The sequence below is a fragment of the Colobus angolensis genome, unplaced genomic scaffold, assembly GCF_000951035.1.
Source record: "Colobus angolensis palliatus isolate OR3802 unplaced genomic scaffold, Cang.pa_1.0 Scaffold186, whole genome shotgun sequence".
Classification (NCBI taxonomy): domain Eukaryota; kingdom Metazoa; phylum Chordata; class Mammalia; order Primates; family Cercopithecidae; genus Colobus; species Colobus angolensis.
The window spans coordinates 3,832,631-3,852,942 of NW_012114999.1; the positions used below are offsets into that span (position 1 = coordinate 3,832,631).

The window sequence follows — 20,312 nt, forward strand, 5'->3', positions numbered from 1 at the left end:
AATCTCGGCTCACTGCAACCTCCACCTCCTAGGTTCAAGCGATTCTCCTGCCTCAGCCTCCCAAGTAGCTGGGATTACAAGTGTGCACCAGCACGCCTGGCTAATTTTGTGTTTTTAGAACAGACGGGGTTTCACCATGTTGGTCAGGCTGGTTTTGAACTCCTGACCTCAGGTGATCCACCCGCTTCAGCCTCCCAAAGTGCTGGGATTACAGTCGTGAGCCACCACACCCAGCCAAAATACAATTTTTACTTTTTACTTGTTTGACTTATTTGTATGTACTCTAAGGAAAGTGTTTATGATGGTGGTATGAAGCTAGCCAGGTCTCCATCCCCTGATTTACTTTTCCAGTTAAAAATCAACCTTGAAGTCCCGGCACTGTGGCTCATGCCTGTAATCCCAGCACTTTGGGAAGCCGAGGCAGGTGGATCACATGAGGTCAGGAATTTGAGAGCAGCCTGGCCAACATGGTGAAACCCTGTCTCTACTAAAAATACAAAAATTAGCCAGGTGCAGTGGCAGGCGCCTGTAATCTCAGCCACTTGGGAGGCTGAGACAGGAGAATCGCTTGAACCCGGGAGGTGGAGGTTGCAATAAGTTGAGATGGCGCCATTGCACTCCAGCCTGGGCGACAGAGGGCGATTCCGTCTCCCTACCAAAAAAAAAAAAAAATCCACCTTAAAATTTACCCCTTAAAATAGTTGTTTCAACAGAAGAAACTTTCTTAAGGATCCATTTATCTGAAATTTAAGGCCAAGAACTTGTAAATGGTTATCATTGGGACTCAGAAACCGATACTCCAGAATTTGACTCTGACCTTCTCCCAAAGTGCAGGATGAAGCTGTCATCTGAATGAAATTCCCTTATCTGCCTAAAGTCCAGACCCACCAAAGGAAAAAACAGCCTCTGGCCCCTTCCCTGAGTTTTCCATTAACTGGACTTATATAGCAGAAACAAAGACTAACTTCAGTCAATATACCTGGACAGACTTTTGTTACAAACCAGTCTGCTCTGCGGGCCCAACAGACTTTGTCCCCGGCCATTAAGTATCCTTCAAGCTCATTAAACTCCCCTAAAAGTAATTTACCACCCCCCTAAAAATCATCCACGCTTCCCCATCCCCATTTCGTGGTTAGACAATCACTCTGTGATTCTTCTCCCCTGTGCTTGCTAATTTACATGCCATTTCTCCTGTTAATCTGCCTTTTGTAAGTTAATTCTTCAGCAAACCTTCAGAGGGCAAAGGAGAAGTTTTCCCTTGGCCCCTACATTATCAACAGTGCAGACACATTAATACTAATCTAACTTGTTCCTTTGTTTTTCAGAGTTTTGTAAAAAGGAGCAACAAATTAAACAATGCAAGGGCACGACAGGACGAGCACTCATTAAGGAATGACGAGGGAACAGAACTCCAGGCCGTTGCGAGATAGATACCCATTTAGGGATTTGTAGGTGGAAAACGTTTCCTTCTAAAGAACCATTTACAGAATAGAAGACAAGACCACTCGAGAAAAGTTAGTGGAATTTTTTTTTTAAAGACCTAATAAACCCTATTCTTTCTCATTGTCTTTGTCATTATTGTTTGACCAGGTAACAATACTGGAACCATATTAGTTTACCACCTTTTTTTTGTACAAATTAGGACAGAAAAACTCTCTTAAAACCATGTTTATATGCGTCAATTTAAAAAGTACACTATATAAGAACTGAGGCAAGTTTGTAAGTGCATAACTAATAAATAAACCTTTTTAAGGATTTTGTTAGCGGAAATCTCTGGAATTTTTTTTTTTTTTTAAAGGGACAGCGTCTGTGTTCCCAAGGTTGGAGTATAGTGGCGACACACAGGTGCCATCATAGCTCACTGCAGCCTCCAACTCTTAGGTTCAAGTGATCCTCCTCTCCTGCCTCAGCCTCCCAAGCAGCTGGGACTACAGGCATGCCACCATGCCCAGCTTGGAACGTCGCTCTTATCCAGAGTAGGACACTTCCGTACTCATCCAATCCTGGAAATATGCTGAGTGGATTCACTTTTCAAAGTACAATTCTTAGATTTGGTGACAATAAAAACCAAAAGTGTAAACTCTGACATTAACTACCACCTGAACTGGGCATGTACAGGACAGGCAGGAGTGTAACCAGTGATTTAGTCTGTGCACATGCTCTTCCTTTTTTCTGAATACTCTTCCTCCTCTTTGCTAATGGCAAACTCCTACTTATTCTTCAAAACCCAGCTCTCATAGCATCGTGCTTCTGCAATGCCTCTGAGCAGCATTACTTGCCCTCTCTTCTGTCCTTTTCCTCCATGCTCTGATATGACTGTGAATCCACTTTCTTTTTGTTATGTCTCTCCACCAGATCACATTCCATGATGGCACACACAATTTATCTCAGAAATCCTGATACACAAGCACTTACAGCAGACATTCTGGAAGAAGTGGTTTTCAACCACAGCCCCACCTGAGAAATTACCTGGAGACAGATTTTTAAAAATACTTTTGCCTGGACCTCAGAGATTTATGTAGATGGGAATGAGGGGAAGAGCTTTTCCTTTTTAAAACTCTAACCAAATAGAAACATTTTAACATGTTGATTGGCAGCCTCATGAGAATCAATCTGACTTAAATGACAGGGCAGGTAGTGTGATATAAGGCTTCCGTCCCCTAAACTTTGAAGAGTCAAAGATGACAAGGACAGCCTGAGAACTCAGGTTTATTTTAAATGCAATGACTTTTTTCTTAAATGCCACCATTGAATTAGCTTGACTCTAATAGTTTCCTTTACAAGCAGTTTCCCAGAAGCATTAAACCTAGTCATTGTGACATGATGAGCTAATAGGCTTCACTTTTGTGGGCTCGTCAAACCATGTGTATATACTCCTCATCTCTCGCAAAAATTGGACGGTTTTTGCCCCCAAACCTCACAGAGCCAATCCTATCAGAAGACATGGCTTGGCTGAGACAATGTCGGAAAGTGTGAGTTACTAAGTTTCTTTTAGTGACTGCATTTTTGTCACTATGACACCTAGCTATTGTTTGTCCTTACCTCTGTCAGGACTGAAGGTTTATGTTTCACTATAAACCCTAGCTTATTATCAAGCAGCACATCTTATGGCTGACCTAGCATATTTCTCATTCATATTTACCCTAAGATAGGAAAATTCCTCACTGCTCATATCAACATTCCTAAAAATTATTTTAAGATTATTCCAAGTTGAATTTAAGATGAATCTGGGCCAGCCAAGTCACAGTGAAATAAGCAAGGGTCAGAAAATGATTTGAATCCTGTCATTTACAATGTGTGATGGTTTCCTAAGCCTCAATCTCCTTAACCATAGACTGCAGTGTTGTGTGGAGTAAATAAAATGTTAATGTACTTTGTAACAGTACCTAGGAAAAAGGTACTTAAAAAAAAAAAAAATCTGACCCTACCTATCTAGAAGCTAGCCAGAAAATAATCAGCCTGTGGTTCATATGAATGTTCAAAACAAAATATTTATTTATAAAAAATACAATGGGATAAGTTTATGCTGAGAAATGCAGCAATAAATACAGTTGAAGAAAACAGAGCAACTCTACATTGATACATTGGCACGAACAGGAAGAGCAAATGCATCACCCAGGCCTAAATGTCCACAGGCCACTTTTGTACATGCTCCTCTAGAAACACCACTCTGAAAAGATCTTGTCCGCTAGGTAAGAGAATGAGTACACATATAATCACAAGTGCACACTGATCATGACTTTATTTAAAAATTAGCAAACAATACTGTAGAAACATTGATATGTAAATTTCTAAAACGCTGCATCTTAAATTTAGTTGGCAAAGACCACATTTAGCAATAAGCATGAGTTTAGTCTTCCATGTAGAAACCAGATATACTAAACTGTAAAAAAAAAAAAAAAATAGTTTCCTATTATTTGAAAATACCAGTTTAATATAAGATTGTAAAAATGCATAGATTTTTGCATACAAGAACTGGCTGTACGAGAGTACTCCCCTTTCACAGTATTCCTTTTTACTTCATATGCGAGTTATTGATTATGCTGTAGGATTTAACTATTACAGCACTAAAAGGCAACTATTGAGGGAAGAGGCAGAAAAAGGAAAAAGGAATGTATGTAAGGCAATTTTTCTTAAAAGTACAATAAGCTTAATAGTGTTTTAGGAAGACAAGATAAAAATTACTCAAGGCTAGCTTGGTTCTCACTGAATAAAAACAATGGACTAAATACTGAGCTCCTTCTGTGTGGATCTAATAATCAATGCCTTGGTCGCTATATTGGTAATCTCTGGGGTAGTCATCCTGGTACTCGCCATGATACTCATCGGGGTATTCTGCCTGATAATCACTATCACTGATTTCCGAACCATTTGTTCCTGTTCCTTGGCTTCCGTTGTGAATGACAGGTTCTGTAGGAGCAGCACAGTATTTGGGATCATATACTTGCCGCCCAAGCCCATACACACTCATTCCTTTCTGGGAAGCAACTTTGTTGGTACCCATCTGTAGGGAAATTGTCGAGTTGTCCACCGGCTGTAATGTTAGCTTCTGATCATAGATGTCTCTTCTGGTACCTGGTGCTAACATCCCTGCCTGGTATTAGAACATAGTATAAAAGTTAAAACGGCAGCTAGAATCTACTCTTGTGAATAATTTATAGATTATAGAATTCACACTGAATATGAACAGCAGTACATGAACTTTCATTTGGTTCAGGGGTAAAGTTAGCTTAACCAAAATATCCTGATACTGAATCACTTCCAGGAAGCAATATTCATTAGCTTTTGAGCTAGGTGAGACCTTTCTTCAAAGTCCTTGCTCTGCTATAAAATTACTATGTGGCCTCAAACAAGTAAATTTAGCTTTAGGTTTCTCAAATTGCAAAATGGAGACATTACTACTTATCTGGATTTAAGTGAGGATGAGACATAAAGAATGTGAAATCATAATGCTTCCACACCACAAAGTTCCATGTGAATGCCCATGAGGACCACATACATTATCCGGTTTACCCATTTCAGAAGTTTATAATATATTCAACAAAAACTATGTTGAGCAGATCTTAAGGACTTGAGTCTTTTCAAAAGGCTGAGATGCAGAAGAGCCAGCCACTTCACAGCCACTCACTCCCCTCTTTTTCAGAGTACAGTAACTCATACTTCATCTCTACTTACATCAGGCACACACTTCCAGGTTCCGAGCGGGTAGAAAAGCACACGTGAGTGGCAGCTATGAGAGACATAATGCCACACCTGGCAGGGTGTGTTCCATAAGGGCAAAGTGATCAATCTCCCTTGGACTCACTACGAACATGTTTTCTAAGCCCCATCCCAGCTGATGTTGGATGTGAGACCTGTCTGTTCTCAAATGGTTGTTGGAACTTCCTTCTGAGGTGCTGGTGATCTATTTTTAACAAGGAAATATTTCTATCTTGGATGTGGTGTACTGGCATTTTCATCACGTTGCATTTCCATCTCCTTATATCGACACATCTAATAGGAATGCTAGTTAAATCCTTCTTAGTGGAACACCAGATAATTTTACCTATTAATTAAGGGTTCTTTAAAAAAAAAAAAAAAGTCAGCATTTAAATGAGCAATATTTTACTTGGATTTTGGAGCAGGAACACTGTAATAAACATATCTTTTTTTCTGCTGGCTGGGTAGAAAGAAGGCCAGCTGTTCTAACTGCCAGCAAAAACCACGAGACACATCGTGCTTTTGCTGCTATCGAAAAGGTCTTTTGATTTTTTGCTTTTCCAGCAAAGTCCACATTCCTGAAGGAATATACTCTAAATAAACTATACAAAAAATACCTACTTTAAACTTCTAGATAATAAGAATAAGGTAAGTGTACTCTTGTACAAAAAGAAAAAGGTATTGCTTACCTGGCTGGCTCCTTTATTGGTGCCCATCTGCAGACTAATTGTGGTCTGGTCAAAAGGTTTGTCAGTTTGCATTTTGGGGTCATAAAGGTGCCTCCTAGTCCCATAAGCTGTCATACCTGCCTGGCTGGCACATTTGTTGGTTCCCATCTTTTAAGTTAAAAGTAAAATTGCACAAATTATCAGATGTCAACAATATACACAACACAAACAAAACTTTCCATGCTACTAAAAAGACAGAAGGGGCAGAACTGACAAGTTACTGAGCTGTGGCTCCAGCCAACTCTTCCATGTGTTTACAAACAAATTTCAAGTGCTAACTTTCAAAAGAAAATTTTAAAGAAATTCACTATAGATAAAACCTCATACATAGCATAATTAAACACACTTTAACAGGTGGACTGACACACTAAAAGTCATTACAGTGGCAGAATAATTTCCTCTGCTACTGTTTCCCCAGATAACCAAATTAAGAGGTACCAGCTTTGGTTATTTAAACAGAAGCAATCCTAGGCCAAGCAATATGCTGTTCCACTCCAGGAATGTTTTACATAAAATGTGAAAGCAAATGCCAGCTGTTTTCTCTGGGAGCTTGACAAGGACTTCTTTAAGTTTCAAAATCACCAACATTTTCGCCAGAAAGGAACCACATTTTATTCCTGCAACTCCCATGTCCTTGGACAGAGCTGGAGAAAGGTGGAATAAGGAATCTAAACTCAGCAAAGTTCAGGGAAACAGAATTAACTTTTCTTCCCCACTGAGAACAGTATGGCTTCAGGACCAACCATTACACCCTGTTCCACTGGTTAGGGACACTTTTCTGATGTTGGATCTTTTTTCTTTAAAAATAAGATGAAAGAAAATCTTTATTACTAAATATAAAATCTGTTCATTGAAGAAAATTCAGAAAACATATATAAGCAAAAAGGAGGGGGAAAAAATCATTGTGATCCCACCATCCATTCACTGTCAACATTTGTGACTATCCTTTTAGCTTTTTAACCTACGTGTCTTTGTATATATCTACAGATGCACATACACATATACAAATACATATGAAAACATGTGCAGTTTTAATTTTAAAACTCCATGCTGACCACAGTATTTGATGATCTGATTTTTTTCCCCATAACCTATCTTTTCAAACTCTAGTGTAACATTTTACATTACACTTTGCTTTTATGGAGTTGTAATTCAACCAACTGACTATTATTCTGAAATACAGGTTTCCAGTTTCTCGCCACTGATACAATTTTGTACTGTGCAAAAACAAATCTAACTTGCATAGACTCAGTCCAGAAAGGGGCACTGTGTCCAGCAGGCCAGTGGCTTTTGGAGAGTAAAGCCAACAGCATTTAGGGCGTTAGCAATGGCGTTTCCATGACACTCTCCAGGGGAACAACGAAGAGAAGGAAAACATAACTATGTATTTCAGAAGAATTTAAACTGACACATTCTAACAGGGCTTGTCTGCTATATCATGATTTGGTACTGTAAATAAGTGACTTTGGCACTAAGGTTGTGTAAAATTGCCTCATTTGGTCAATAACATTAAGGAATTTATGAAGTACATTTCTGGCTGGGTGTGGTAGCTCATGCCTGTAATCTCAGCACTTTGGGAGGCCAAGGCGGGCAGATCACCTGAGGTCAGGAGTTCAAGACCAGCCTGGCCAACATGGTGAAACCCTATCTCTACCAAAAATACAAAACTTAGCCGGGCATAATGGCTTGTGCCTATAATCCCAGCTACTTGGGAGGCTGAGGCAGGAGAATCGCTCAAACCCAGGAGGTGGAGGTTGCAGCGAGCCGAGATTACGCCACTGCACCCCAGCCTGGGCGACAGAGCGAGACTCTGTCTCAACAACAAAAAAAGATAAAATAAAAAAATTTAAAAGTGCATTTTTCTTTAAAAAAATAGACAATATAATTCAATTAAAAATTTTCATTTCCTGGGGAAATAACTGTCAAGTTAGGTGGCATATCTGAGGTTTCCTCTAAAAATTATCATTGTCTTATGGGCTTTAAATAGATATAAATTGTATAAACTATACCCACCCCCCAAGTACTACAGTACTTCCATCTATTCTTCACTTAGGAGAGGCTTAATATGTTGCATGGTGAGGATTAATCATATTGAATAAGTAACTGAATAAGCAACACCACATTACTTACCTGCAGACCAATTACACTTTGGCCAGCTTTTAATTTTCCTTCATCAAAACGTCTTGTTTGTTTTTCTGCATACTTAACTCCAATGTCAATGGTTGTATGGAATCCTTTTGTTTTAGCCTAGACAGAAACATGCACACTAACTGAAAAGGCCAACAGAGTTTCACAGAAGGAACAACAAAGAAATGATATGGTCATAGACGAAGGGGCCCAAACTACAGATAAAAAATATTTCAGGCTGTTCATTGATATACTGCATCATTTGAAATGTGACTGTTCTAAGTAAGCTATCTAGTACGAGGCAGCTGATGTCAGCAGCCTTTCCACAAAGCTAATAATTACAGAAGAGACAGGCCCCACCTGGTCTGAACCCCCATGAAACAGCAATGATGCAATTCATCACCAACGTGGTGGGAATCTGTTAACCAGCCATTAAAGACATGTACGTACCAGACCTGCTAGAGCCACCAGAGTAGTCTGAACCTGGGTCATGTTTCCATTCTCAAAAAGGTCATTTGCTTCGAATATGTCATGTGGCTTCATACCATAAGCCTGAATAGCTTTAATAAAGTTGCCAATATTCTCCAACTATAAAGAAGAAGAGTTTTATAACTTCTGGAGCTAAATATTGACATTCATAATTTCTAAGAATTCTAAGTCTTCCTAACTAGTTATAAGATGCCGCCCAGAAAGCTGTTTGACAAGGATTCAACCAAACGCATGCTAAGCACGGCTCTCTCTGGAACAGGAAAGCGCAAGAAGAGAGTGTGCCTCTCACTGTGGGGCACATCATGGTCTTCATATTTTTCAGCAGTTATGTGTTTTCAGTTCTTGTGGGCAAGAGCTTCCTTATATATTTTAAAAGGATTCTGTATCAGAGCTATCCAGGCCTGGAATTTTATTTGTCAAAAGGCATATAATTACTCATACTAATAAATAATTCATTACGTGTTTTCATTTTAGTTTCAGAATAAATTTGTGGTTACTAAATACTCATTCTCTCATATCTGAAAACACACGTTCAAGACCAGTAAGTATCCCATTTTCCTTACTCATACACATTCATGAACTAAGGTTATGTCTGATACAGTGTTCTGCAGTCCACTGTTAGTTATGTAGAATGCCTTGTTTTTTCCCTTATCCTTAAGATCTGGGTTGCATTTCTCTGTGTAAGCTGTGTCAAGTCCTTTCTGAATGTACACAGACTAAATAAAGGAAAACTTCTAAGCTAAACATAATAATTACAGAACTAGTTCAATAAGTAATTATGGAACCATTAAAAAAGGGCAAAAAATTAAATATGCACAAATTTCTGCTACATCTATGTAAAAACTGTAATCAAAAAGTTTAAAAAAAAAAAAACACAAAACCAAAAAACCAAACCTGAAATCAAGTTTTCACTACATAAAATGCAACCAACTAGAACCAGAGGTGGTTGGTTTGGCTGTTACCTGAGGCCAGTTCAGTGAGGACTCGTTGACCTTCTTCACTGAGCCTGGCTGTAGCTTGTTTATAAGTCTGAAAAGAAAAATATGAGAGACATCTTATTTACTAGTCACACAAAAACAAGGACTGAAATATCAAGTTGCTCCTTTAACATCAGTAAGGGAAAGCATTAAATATATCTGTAGAATATCAAGGTCTGACACCCTGGGCTGAGAAGGAGAGTAAGAGAGAAGGCCATGGAAAGAACTGGAAGAGCGGAAACAGACTCTGGAGGGCTGTAACTCACTCGCAGAGGATGATGCCATCCTTTAAGCCCAGCTGGAAGTTGGTGCCAATGCTCATGCCTGTCACCTCTTCTATCCAATTGCGAAGATCTTCTTCTGCTTGATGATCATACTTGGAAGCAATCTGAAATACAAGTTAACTCACTTTAGAAGAATTTCACGAAAGCACCAGAAACTGCCGACTCACAACGTGCTCTGCTTTCACTATCCATTAAGACCACAGCTGTGAAGTGCAGCAAATGACACTCAATAGAGCTCAATGGCAAACTTAACCGTTACAACTTCAGTAACTAATAACAAATTTTTGGTGAAGACAGTGTCATACAAAATTTTGAACAGCACATGGAGAGGCTGGGACTGACAAGGAGAGAACATCCATCAAGACACATCAGATTTCCCTTCATGATCCACAGGAAGTGACAAGGATTTATGGTATGTTACAATATGGCACTCCAACTTTAAAGTTTAAGTCATTAATCACCGTATTCCAAAAAAAGAAGGGGAGAGGATTCTGACACATGCAGTTATTTTACAGAGTATCTCACACCTCGCCAATACATAACTTCCAATAGTTTTGTTGACTGGGAAGTTCTGGTATTTGCCTTCTGTTCAGCCAAATACATACTACATACTAAATACACACATACACACTTTCCTCAGTACTAATTACTGTACAATATTTAAATTCTGTTTATGTAGTCTCTATTCTATTAGACTTCTTACAGGAAGGAAAAGCAGCTAGTTCAGATTCTTAGTATCTAGAACTGAACCTGACACCCAAACATCTGATAAAACAAAAAGAAAGTTTAACTTTTTACTTGCAGAATTCAAAAATAAAGGCCAACTTACCAACACAAATGCTATGCTATTATACATGGTAAAACTACTAAACATAAGTTTTGAAAGATCCCTTTTTAATAAGACCACAGACCTCAATTTAAAATAATTGAAAAAATAAAATATAAGCAAAATATTGTGAAAAAAATCACATGCCCAAGTTCTTAAGCTATTCCGTGTCCTGGAGTCCCCTTAAAGGGGTTGGTCAATCAGGGTTATGGAGAACACAGCTCAGGCAGGCGCAGTGGCTCACACCTGTAATCTCAGCATTTGGGGACTGAGCTGGGTGGATCTCTGGAGCTCAGGAGTTCGAGACTAGCCTGAGCACCACTGAGAGACATCGTCTCTACTAAAAATAAAAAATTCATCTGGGCTTGATGGTGCATACCTGTCATCCCGGTGACTTGGAAGGCCAAGGTAGGAAGATGACACTTGAGCCCACGAGATCAAGCCTACAGTGAGCCATGATCACGTCACCGCACTCCAGCCTGGGCAACAGAGTGAGACCCTGTCTCCTGCCCCACCACCAAAAAAATAACCCACAGCTGGGAAGAAGGAAAGATCCAGTATCATTTGTCTTCTCATTCAGCACAGGTGAAAATGCCAAGTATACATAGGAAATGCCCAGGAGATAGAGATCATAAGCTTGGGAATCAATTACATTGTTGGAAATGGGAATGAAGGTAGAAATGTCTGCTGTGTCCATAAGACATAGGGAGGGTTAATCACGGCAAGAAATGAAATGACATCTTGACATTTTAGTCACAAAGAGGTCCCGCAAGTTCCAGTCTACACCACTCATGGAGGAAACAAGCACAACTGTGGGAAATGCCCCAGGTTCCTAGTGCCAGAGCATACAGGACTGCGGGCTGCATTCAGGTCCTTTCCAAGAGAGGGAGCCTGACCACCAGGATCAGGACAGACATTTACGAACCTGGCCAGCTTACCTGTAAGTCACCCAACAGTGAAAACCAACGCTGAGTCTTAAAAAACACCGACTCCAAGTGTCACACTTGATCACAGTTCCTTTTTGTGTCTATCAAAAGGCACAACAGCCTTTAACTTCTCAAGGCAGGAAATACATCCTGTTTTCCAGGTCAAGTAAGTGGAAAGGTCTACATTCCAGGTCCCCCTCTTGAAGGCTCACTGTGCACCTGAGCCTGAGGGATGCCCTGGCACATAATCAGACCACTCCTGGGCTGTTTTCAGGGACTCTCTTCCCCTCCCCGCCATGCCAAAGCATGAAGCTTCTGCTTTGACTGAGAGAGGGCAAATGATTTCACTAAATTACGGTGGCATTAGGGAGATGGCAGTTCTTGATCCTTTGCACCCTTTACCCAAGTTGGAGAAATGGCTCTACAGCTTTGACAGAATAATGGATAACTGATTTAAACTGTGGATTTATTTACCCAGAATTACAAATGAAAATCCAGTAAGTTTATATTCTCATATTAAGACGACTAACTGTGCAATGTTTCATGGATCAAGCATGGCCTGGAGGTTAGTTTATAAAAGACAGTCTTAAATACAATTTGTTCCCAGGCTACTCTCAAACTCTTGGTCTCACGTGATCCTCCCGCATCAGCCTCCCAAAGTGCTGAGATTACAGGCATGAGCCACCACCCCCAGCCTCCATTACTCCTGTTATACCTCAGATAAATATTCTAGGATAATATATCTCCTCCAACACATCAAATAAATCCATGTTTTATGGCACTTTTAGAAAATAAAAGCAAATATTAAATTGGTAGACACATTTTTATTTTATTATTTTTGAGATGGAGTCTTGCTCTGTCGCCCAGGCTGGAGTGCAGTGGCGTGAACTCGGCCGTACTGCAACCTCCACCTCCCGGGTTCAAGCAATTCTCCTACCTCAGCCTCCCGAGTAGCTGGGATTATAGGCACACACCACCACGCCCGGCTAATTTTCGTATTTTTAGTAGAGACAGGGTTTCACCATGTTGGTCAGGCTGTTCTCGAACTCCTTACCTCAGGTGATCCGCCTGCCTCGACCTCCCAAAGTGCTGAGATTAAAGGCGTGAGCCACTGTGTCCAGCCGGTAGACACATTTTTTAAAGTCCTGACTATATTTTCACACTGGGGTCTTGTTCTGGGTGGCTAGAAAAAAATTCTCGCTTTATAAATTGGAGGTGGTGGTATGAAAGGGGACAGGCAAAGAAGAAAAGGAGAAAAGTACTCCTCAAGCATTAACTATGGAAAGCACATTCTAATTGTAAGGTGACTTTTTTTTCCCAAAAGTGAAGGCGTTCTCAACTAGGAGATATATTTTGATCAATCTGAAGAAAAACATAATATACTAGGGTGAGAGGAGTTCTGCCTTGGCGCCACGCCTGGCTCCATCTATCTTTGCTATAGGCCCTGGGTTAGTTTCTCTAACTGCTCTTGATCCAAGAGGAAGTCTGAACTGGATGACTGTACTAGGTCCTTTCCTACTCTCAGCTGTCTACACAATTTTGTCAAATAATAAAAAACTGAAGAAGTATTTTCTCTTGTTTCTTCAAATGTAGAGAAAAATTATGTTAGAGTAGTTTAGGGTATTTCACAGGATGGTGATGGTGATTTTCATACCAAATGACACCAATTATTATTTAAGCAGAAAAACATTAAAAGCATATTTATGTGTCCTTTGTTAAAAATGTGTCCAACAGATTTGGTGCCATGCCCCAAACCACGAAGTGATTACAGACCTAACTTGAAATATCTTAGTAGATTCCAGTAAGAAGTTTTCATCTTCTCTGTTGACAGTTCTGGTCAAGGAAGTGATGAGATAGAAAAATCAAGCACTGGAGTCAGATGGACCTCAGTTCAAATCCTGGCTCTGCCAATGAGTGGTTGTAGGGGGGAGCTCTGGACAGGCGATGCTGTCCTTGAGACTTAACATATGACCATGTGCACAAAAGAAATTCGTGAAGTACATGTATGCAAAACTCAAAGCCCCATATGATCCATTAAAAATTAAAACTAGGAATGCAGCCACATCAAATAACTGTTGGTTTGGGCTAAGGGTTTCCTTTCAGTAAAGGAGCAATGGGATTCTTCTATCCAAATACCGCGAATATGTTTCTAGTAAGTGAGCTTCATGCAGTCAGGCCAGCTAAACAGCATTATCTTTTAAAATCAAGGAACTGAGAGCAATTTTAAAAAGTAATCTTTGGCCAATAAAAATGATTTACTATTTTCATCTAAAAAGCTTCAATTTCTGAACATTTGGCAGAAAACCACTTATATTTTCTTTCTCTCAACAAAAGAAAGTTAGCTTAAAATTATTGCGTAAACTTACCTCATTAATACTTCATGGAAATTTCACTCTAATTTACTTAAAAATTACTCTTCCTGGCCAGGCGCGGTAGCTCACGCCTGTAATCCCAGCATTTTGGGAGGGCGACGCAGGGGGGATCTTGAGGTCAGGAGATCGAGAAGACCGTCCTGGCTAACACGGTGAAAACCCGTCTCTACTCAAAATACAAAAAATTAGCCGGACGTGGTGGCGGGCACCTGTAGTCCCAGCTTCTCGGGAGGTTGAGGCAGGAGAATGGCGTGAACCCAGGAGGCGGAGCTTGCAGTGAGCGGAGATCGCACCACTGCACTCCAGCCTGGGCAATAGAACAAAACTCCATCTCAAAAATAAAAAATAAATAAATAAAAATTACTCTTCCAAGTTGTTGATAAATATCCTTTCTTTATTCTTCTTCAAGATTTATTTTCTTGGCCTTCCCGAGCTGCTTTCACAGACTTTCTGCCTGGCTCTTTCAAATCCACAGCAGCCCCTCTCTTTATATGCCCGCCCTTCCTTTCTTAAACACGCACAAATTCTCCAAGGAGTGCCTGGCAGCCTTCTTGGCATCAAGGCGCACATGCAAATGATCCAGGGGCCGATGAGAATCCTGTCTGGGCACATCTGCTGAAGGCTCCTCCCCAAAGCTCTCCAACATCGCTCTTGCCAGATACAATCAACATGTGAAGAAAATGAAGACCAAGAAAAAAGCCTCCCGGGGCATCGGGTACAGCTGATCCTTCTCCCTGCATTCAGCGCTCGACCTGCTCTGCTCTGGCTCCTCCGACAACTTCACGTGCTCTTCTTCATCTTCCTGTGCCTGAGTCCAGGGTTCATCCCGTGGTGGTGGCGGTGGCGGCTTCAGCCCTTAGAGCTTCCCTCGGCTCTATCCTCAGGACAGCTAAGAGCACCCGTGTGGAGTCACCCTTCAGTTCAAATGCAGGTCAGTCCTTTCTTTTTTCATGACCTTTCTTTAGCCCTCACTTTCTTTTATAATTCTAAAATACTAATTGGTGTGTTGTTGTTGTTGTTTGTTTGTTTTTTTAAGAAACAGGTCTCGCTCTGTCACCCAGGCTGGAGTGCCATGGCGCGATCTCGGCTCACTGCAACCTCTGCCTCCCGGGTTCAAGCGATTCTCCTGCCTCAACCTCCTGAGGAGTTGGGATTACAGGTGCCCACACTATGCCCAGCTAATTTTTGTATTTTTAGTAGAGACAGGGTTTCGCCATGTTGGTCAGGCTGGTCTTGAACTCCTGACCTTCAGGTGATCTGCCCACCTCAGCCTCCCAAAGTGCTGGGATTACAGGCATGAGCCACCACGCCCAGTCAATTCTAAAATAATAATTGTTTTAAGTTAGGCCAGGCCAGGCATAGTGGCTCGCAACTGTAATCCTGGCACTTTGGGTGGCTGAGGCAGGAGGACCCCTTGAGTCCAGGAGTTTGAGACCAGCCAGGGCAATATAGGGAGACCCTGTCTCTATTAAAAAAAAAAAAAAAATTAGGCCAGGTGGGTGGCTCATGCCTGTAATCCCAGCACTTTGGGAGGAGGCCAAGGCAGGAGGACTGCTTGAAGTCAGGAGTTCAGGATGCAGTAACTGATTATCATGTCACTGCGCTACAGCCTGGGTGGCAGAGTGAGACTCTGTCTTTAAAACAAATATAAATAAATGATACACAAGTATGTAGCACATGCATTCTCAACAGGGGTGGCAGGGTCCCAAAGGGGTGAAAAGTGCTTCTTGTGGTAGATGATGAAAAAAATCTTAGACAATACAAAAACTTAGGACTCTCCAAAGCTCAACCCTACCCGACAAAATCTTACTCCTTTGTACTAAATCAGGCAGGGGATAGAGGTAACTAGGAACAGTGTCTAAAACAACTCTTGGAGAAAGTGATCATGAAAACAAGGTTAAGAAACACTGAGATACACTAATATGTACAAGTGTCTCTCCCCCAAATCACACTCCATTCCCAGAAGGAAGGGCCTATACTTCAGCCAATTTTTCTTCCAGCCCACATGCACATGTATCACATATCACTATTAATCATATATCCAAGAGCTCTGGACTAAGACTGCCTTCAGAAACACAACCCCAAGGGCCTATGCGTGCTACCAGTGAAGGGAGACACCAGAGCAGATACAAGCCTACCAGCTGCTGGGAAACAGCCATGCCCCTCCTTGGCTCTGAGATTTCAGAAGCTTCCCCCTCAGAACCCTCAGAAAGGGAGACAGAGTAAAGGGAGACCTAGCTCCAAAAAGCACCTCCACAGCTGACCCAAAAGCTCGATTCCTGCGCTGTTGAATGGTACTTCTTGGTGTACACTGAGAGCATTCAGCTGAAGTGCAATTTGGAAAAAAGGTGGGGGCGCACCTGCCACGAGGTAGAGTGATGATATTCATGTACAAGAACTGTCTGATGCCCCCCTTACACCCAGGACATTCTAGAATCTACTGAAGAGTGAAGACTGCTTGTTTTTCACATGGATTCCTTCTCATGATGTATTATCATCACAGAGCTTGTTCAAACCTGGAAGCAGACAATTCCAGATTACTGTCCCTGGTGATTACAACAGTCTCCCTAATTTCAGTTGTGTCTGACCTCTCACTAGGCTCCCTGTTTTGAGCCACTAGAATAATCCTGCATTACTCCAAACTCTCTAAGTAAATTCGTATTCAACATTAGCTTCTGTTTTTCAAGTGTTCCCTGTGTTCCTTAGATTCTTCTTTTGTCTTCTTTCTCCATTAATCCTTCTTTCTGTCCTTCATCTAAATGGCTAGTTCATACTAGGCACAGTTCAAAGGCAAAGTCCCTGTCCTAAAAGCTTACATTCTAGCAGAAAGAGGCAAATATTAAATAAGGTGTGTTAAAGAGTTCACAAAAATATATATAAAATGGGGTGTTTAAAATAGAGAACAATGGGGGCTACTTCGGTCCTAAAATAGGAACAAAATAGATTTCCATCTCAAATATTAAGATTCCTCCTCTCCTTCCTTCTCACTATCACTTGCCATTCTTGGTATCTCATACAAGGACAATGCACAGGCTTCAACATTTTTTATCTGCCCTAAGTCAATGAATAGAAACATGTACTGAAGATCACACACTTTCAAGTCAAACTTCAAAACTCTGTGTTCCCAATTCCAGTGTGACCTCGGTAAGTAAATGAACCCAGGTCACCCTATTTCTTGTGGGTAGACTCTTTCCTTCCAGGGCCACTGTGAGGATGAAGCCTGTTCAAAAGGAACGGAACCCACTGCAATACCTGACACACATCAGCATGTATGCCCTCCAATTTTATCAGCTCGAGGTACGGAGCGTTCTATTAACCAAACCCCAATGCAACTTGTTCAGTCCATTGTTTGCAATAGCAAAGAAAATCCCACTGCAGACAGGCTCACCTGGGGTGCCAGCCTTCACCGCTGTCCACTCCCTTTACCACTCTTCCTGAGGCTGGTTTCTGCCTCTCTGTCTTTGCTAAAGCTCTTCTCTCTGCTTAGAATGTGTTTGCATCCCAAATTCTCATTCTTTTTCAGATTGTTGCTGACAAAAAAGATAAAGGGACTATTTTACAAAATCAGGCACGTATCTTATGGGGGATAGGAGTTGGATTTCTAGATAAAAACATTTTACATTTGGGACAGTGATGTCAAGATAGAATGCATGCCCTTCTTGAGGTCACCACAGAACCTAAGACTCATTCCATGGTATGAACATGCTCAAGATTTGATGTGGAAGAACTAGACATTTGAAAGCTGTAGAAAATCATGCTCGCCCCAGGTAAACAGGAGTAAGTCCAGGAGCATTTTAAAGCCAGGTCCTCCTCTCAGAGGTCCAACTGTATCTTCAGATCAAGGTATCAGCATATGGCACCAACCAGCACAAATTTTTTCCCTCCAAATGTCTATAATCAGGTACATACAAAAACATTATGACTCAATATACAAATACTGTGAGACTGACAAGAAATTAAAGCTTTAAAAATAACTAGGATGGGTGTAGTGGGTCACACCAGCAATTTGGGAGACCAACACTGGAGGATCACTTGAGTCCAGGAGTTTGAGACTAGCCTGGGCAACATAGTGAGACCCTGTCTCACTATGGCACACACCTGTGGTCCCAGCAATTTGGGAGGCTGAGGTGGGAGGATCACCTAAGCCTGGGAGGTCAAGGCTGCAGTGAGCTGCGATCGTGCTACTACACTCCAGCCTGAGCAACAGATGGAGACCCTGTCTCAAAAAAATATAAATAAGCCAGGCGCAGTGGCTCACGCCTGTAATCCCAGCACTTTGGGAGGCCAAGGCAGATGGATCACCTGAGGTCAGGAGTTCGAGATCAGCCTGGCTAACACGGTGAAACCCCGTTTCTACTAAAAATACAAAAAATTAGCTGGGCATGATGGCACACGCCCGTAGCGCCTGAGGCAGGAGAATCAGTAGCCTGAGCTACTGAGGCAGGAGAATCGCTTGCGCCTGGGAGGCGGAGGTTTTTGCAGTGAGCCGAGATCATGCCACTACACTCCAGCTTGGGCAACAAGAGTGAAACTCGGTCTCAAAAAAAAAAAAAGTTTTATATATATATATATATATATATATATATACACACACACACACACACACACATAAATAAAATTAAAGAGGAGCTGGTCCAGTGCCTAAAGCAAAGAGTATAACAAACAGTAGAAAGATGCAGAGCAAACAGAATGTTAATTTTGTCTTCTCTGTCTAGAAAATGACCTTTAGACCGTAAAGCTTAGAACACACATAGTTTAAAGTGGATTTCTGGAAAGTTCAAATCTAAACAAGGAGGGAACAAGTATAGACACTGGATTCTCAGAAGAATCTAGACTCAGAAACAACAAGTAACAAAGAAGTGCATATCAAGCAGCTCACTATGAGAGAAGCTTTGGCAAACGGTAGTAACAGGAACCTAGAGAGAAGCCTGCTCCCGCCCCATCCCCACCCAGAGGGCAAGGATCTATTACCGGCTGAAGAGCCTGGCAGGTGCCCTTCCTAGAGTGGACTCCTGGGGAGACAGTGTGCAAGCACTCAGGGGGAAGGGCAGCCATCACCAAGGCTGCATGGACACACAAGGCATGTCCAAGAACACCTGCCCATGTCCCCTCCTTGAGGGGACGACAGGCTCTTGTTCGTTTTAGTACCCCTCATGCCCATGCCTGATACATAGTAGGCACTCAATCCATGCTTTTTCACCCACTGACAGGACTACCAGCTAGGGAAATGCCTAAGATTTAAATATCTATCTTGTTTCGGAAAGGCATCTGCATTTGAATGTCACTGCCTTTTACGGGCATCACATCTCCTTAATCTGCCAATCTGGTAATCTTAGATGGCCCACTAGGGATATAACTGCATTACTTTCTGATAAAAGTTCCTTATGTCTAGGGCACTCCTGAAGTCCAGTTTAGTAACCCTTGAAGTAGGGTACAGTCAGAAGGAACACCATGCCCACTGTGCTGATTATGTCATGGCAGAAGAAACTCGTGGTGATGTGTACCTCAATGTTTGCATTTAGATGTGTTCTCTTCTGTTTTGGTCATTAATGATTTGGAAACTACTGGGCATACTTATTAAGGAAACTGGAAATCAGAAGGCTCTTTCTTACATTAATACACAGTTTATTCAAAATCTATGTAAACTCCTGCCCCAAAGTTTTAGAACTAGTAATGCTTACTCAGTGAGTTGAGTGAGTTAAAAAGCCAACACTATCTTGGTCTGCATAGTTATACAATTCTTTATAAAATAGTATTGCTTATTTGTTTAAATCAAAACAGCCCCATGAGGTAACCAAGGAAAGCATTATTTATAAAAAACGGGTGCGCATGGGAGTTCATGTGAGCCATAAAACCTCCCAGAGTGATCACCACCATACTTTATAGACAGGAAAAGTCAATTTGATGAAGCAAGGATCAGAATCTTTCTTCTACACAGAGTTACCTTGTCTACCTCGCCAAGTGATTCTGTTGGTTAAAACAGAAGGAGCTAAAGCTTTGTAATCAAGGGAAGTCAATTAACAATCCCAGTGTACTCTGGTAGGTTAAACCATATCTGTAGCAATACTATGATCAATTCTGAGTGATGCATTCTGAAAGGTGACAATGATAAGCTGGCATCAGTTACTAGAAGGAGTAAACTAGGTGGTGAAAGGATTAGAAAAACCAAATACAGGCCGGGCGCGGTGGCTCAAGCCTGTAGTCCCAGCACTTTGGGAGGCCGAGACGGGCGGATCATGAGGTCAGGGGATCGAGACCATCCTGGCTAACACGGTGAAACTCCGTCTCTACTAAAAAAAATACAAAAAACTAGCTGGGCGAGGTGGCGGGCGCCTGTAGTCCCAGTTACTCGGGAGGCTGAGGCAGGAGAATGGCGTGAACCCG

At 41.5% G+C, this 20,312-nt stretch overlaps 2 protein-coding genes across 10 annotated transcripts in view; one reads left to right on the forward strand and one right to left on the reverse strand.

Moving 5' to 3' along the window:
* The window catches only part of SLC44A3 (solute carrier family 44, member 3), a 75,022-nt gene extending 73,269 nt beyond the window's left edge, over positions 1 to 1,753 (forward strand). For all 8 annotated transcript variants that reach the window (XM_011940026.1, XM_011940023.1, XM_011940024.1 and 5 more), the window contains one exon: positions 1,326 to 1,753. In XM_011940026.1, coding sequence (XP_011795416.1) covers positions 1,326 to 1,430 — 105 coding nt within the window. In that variant the 3' untranslated portion in view covers positions 1,431 to 1,753. The remainder of the gene's footprint in view (positions 1 to 1,325) is intronic.
* A 1,712-nt stretch (positions 1,754 to 3,465) lies between these two features.
* CNN3 (calponin 3, acidic) overlaps positions 3,466 to 20,312 on the reverse strand; it is a 40,621-nt gene continuing 23,774 nt past the window's right edge. Inside the window, exons 2-7 of one of the 2 annotated variants that reach the window (XM_011940020.1) lie at positions 9,787 to 9,908; positions 9,506 to 9,572; positions 8,505 to 8,642; positions 8,058 to 8,174; positions 5,889 to 6,035; positions 3,466 to 4,594 (exon numbers count right to left, since the gene is read on the reverse strand). In XM_011940020.1, the coding sequence (XP_011795410.1) occupies positions 4,253 to 4,594; positions 5,889 to 6,035; positions 8,058 to 8,174; positions 8,505 to 8,642; positions 9,506 to 9,572; positions 9,787 to 9,908 (933 nt within the window). In that variant the 3' untranslated portion in view covers positions 3,466 to 4,252. The remainder of the gene's footprint in view (positions 4,595 to 5,888; positions 6,036 to 8,057; positions 8,175 to 8,504; positions 8,643 to 9,505; positions 9,573 to 9,786; positions 9,909 to 20,312) is intronic. The other variant, XM_011940021.1, reaches the window with a different exon arrangement.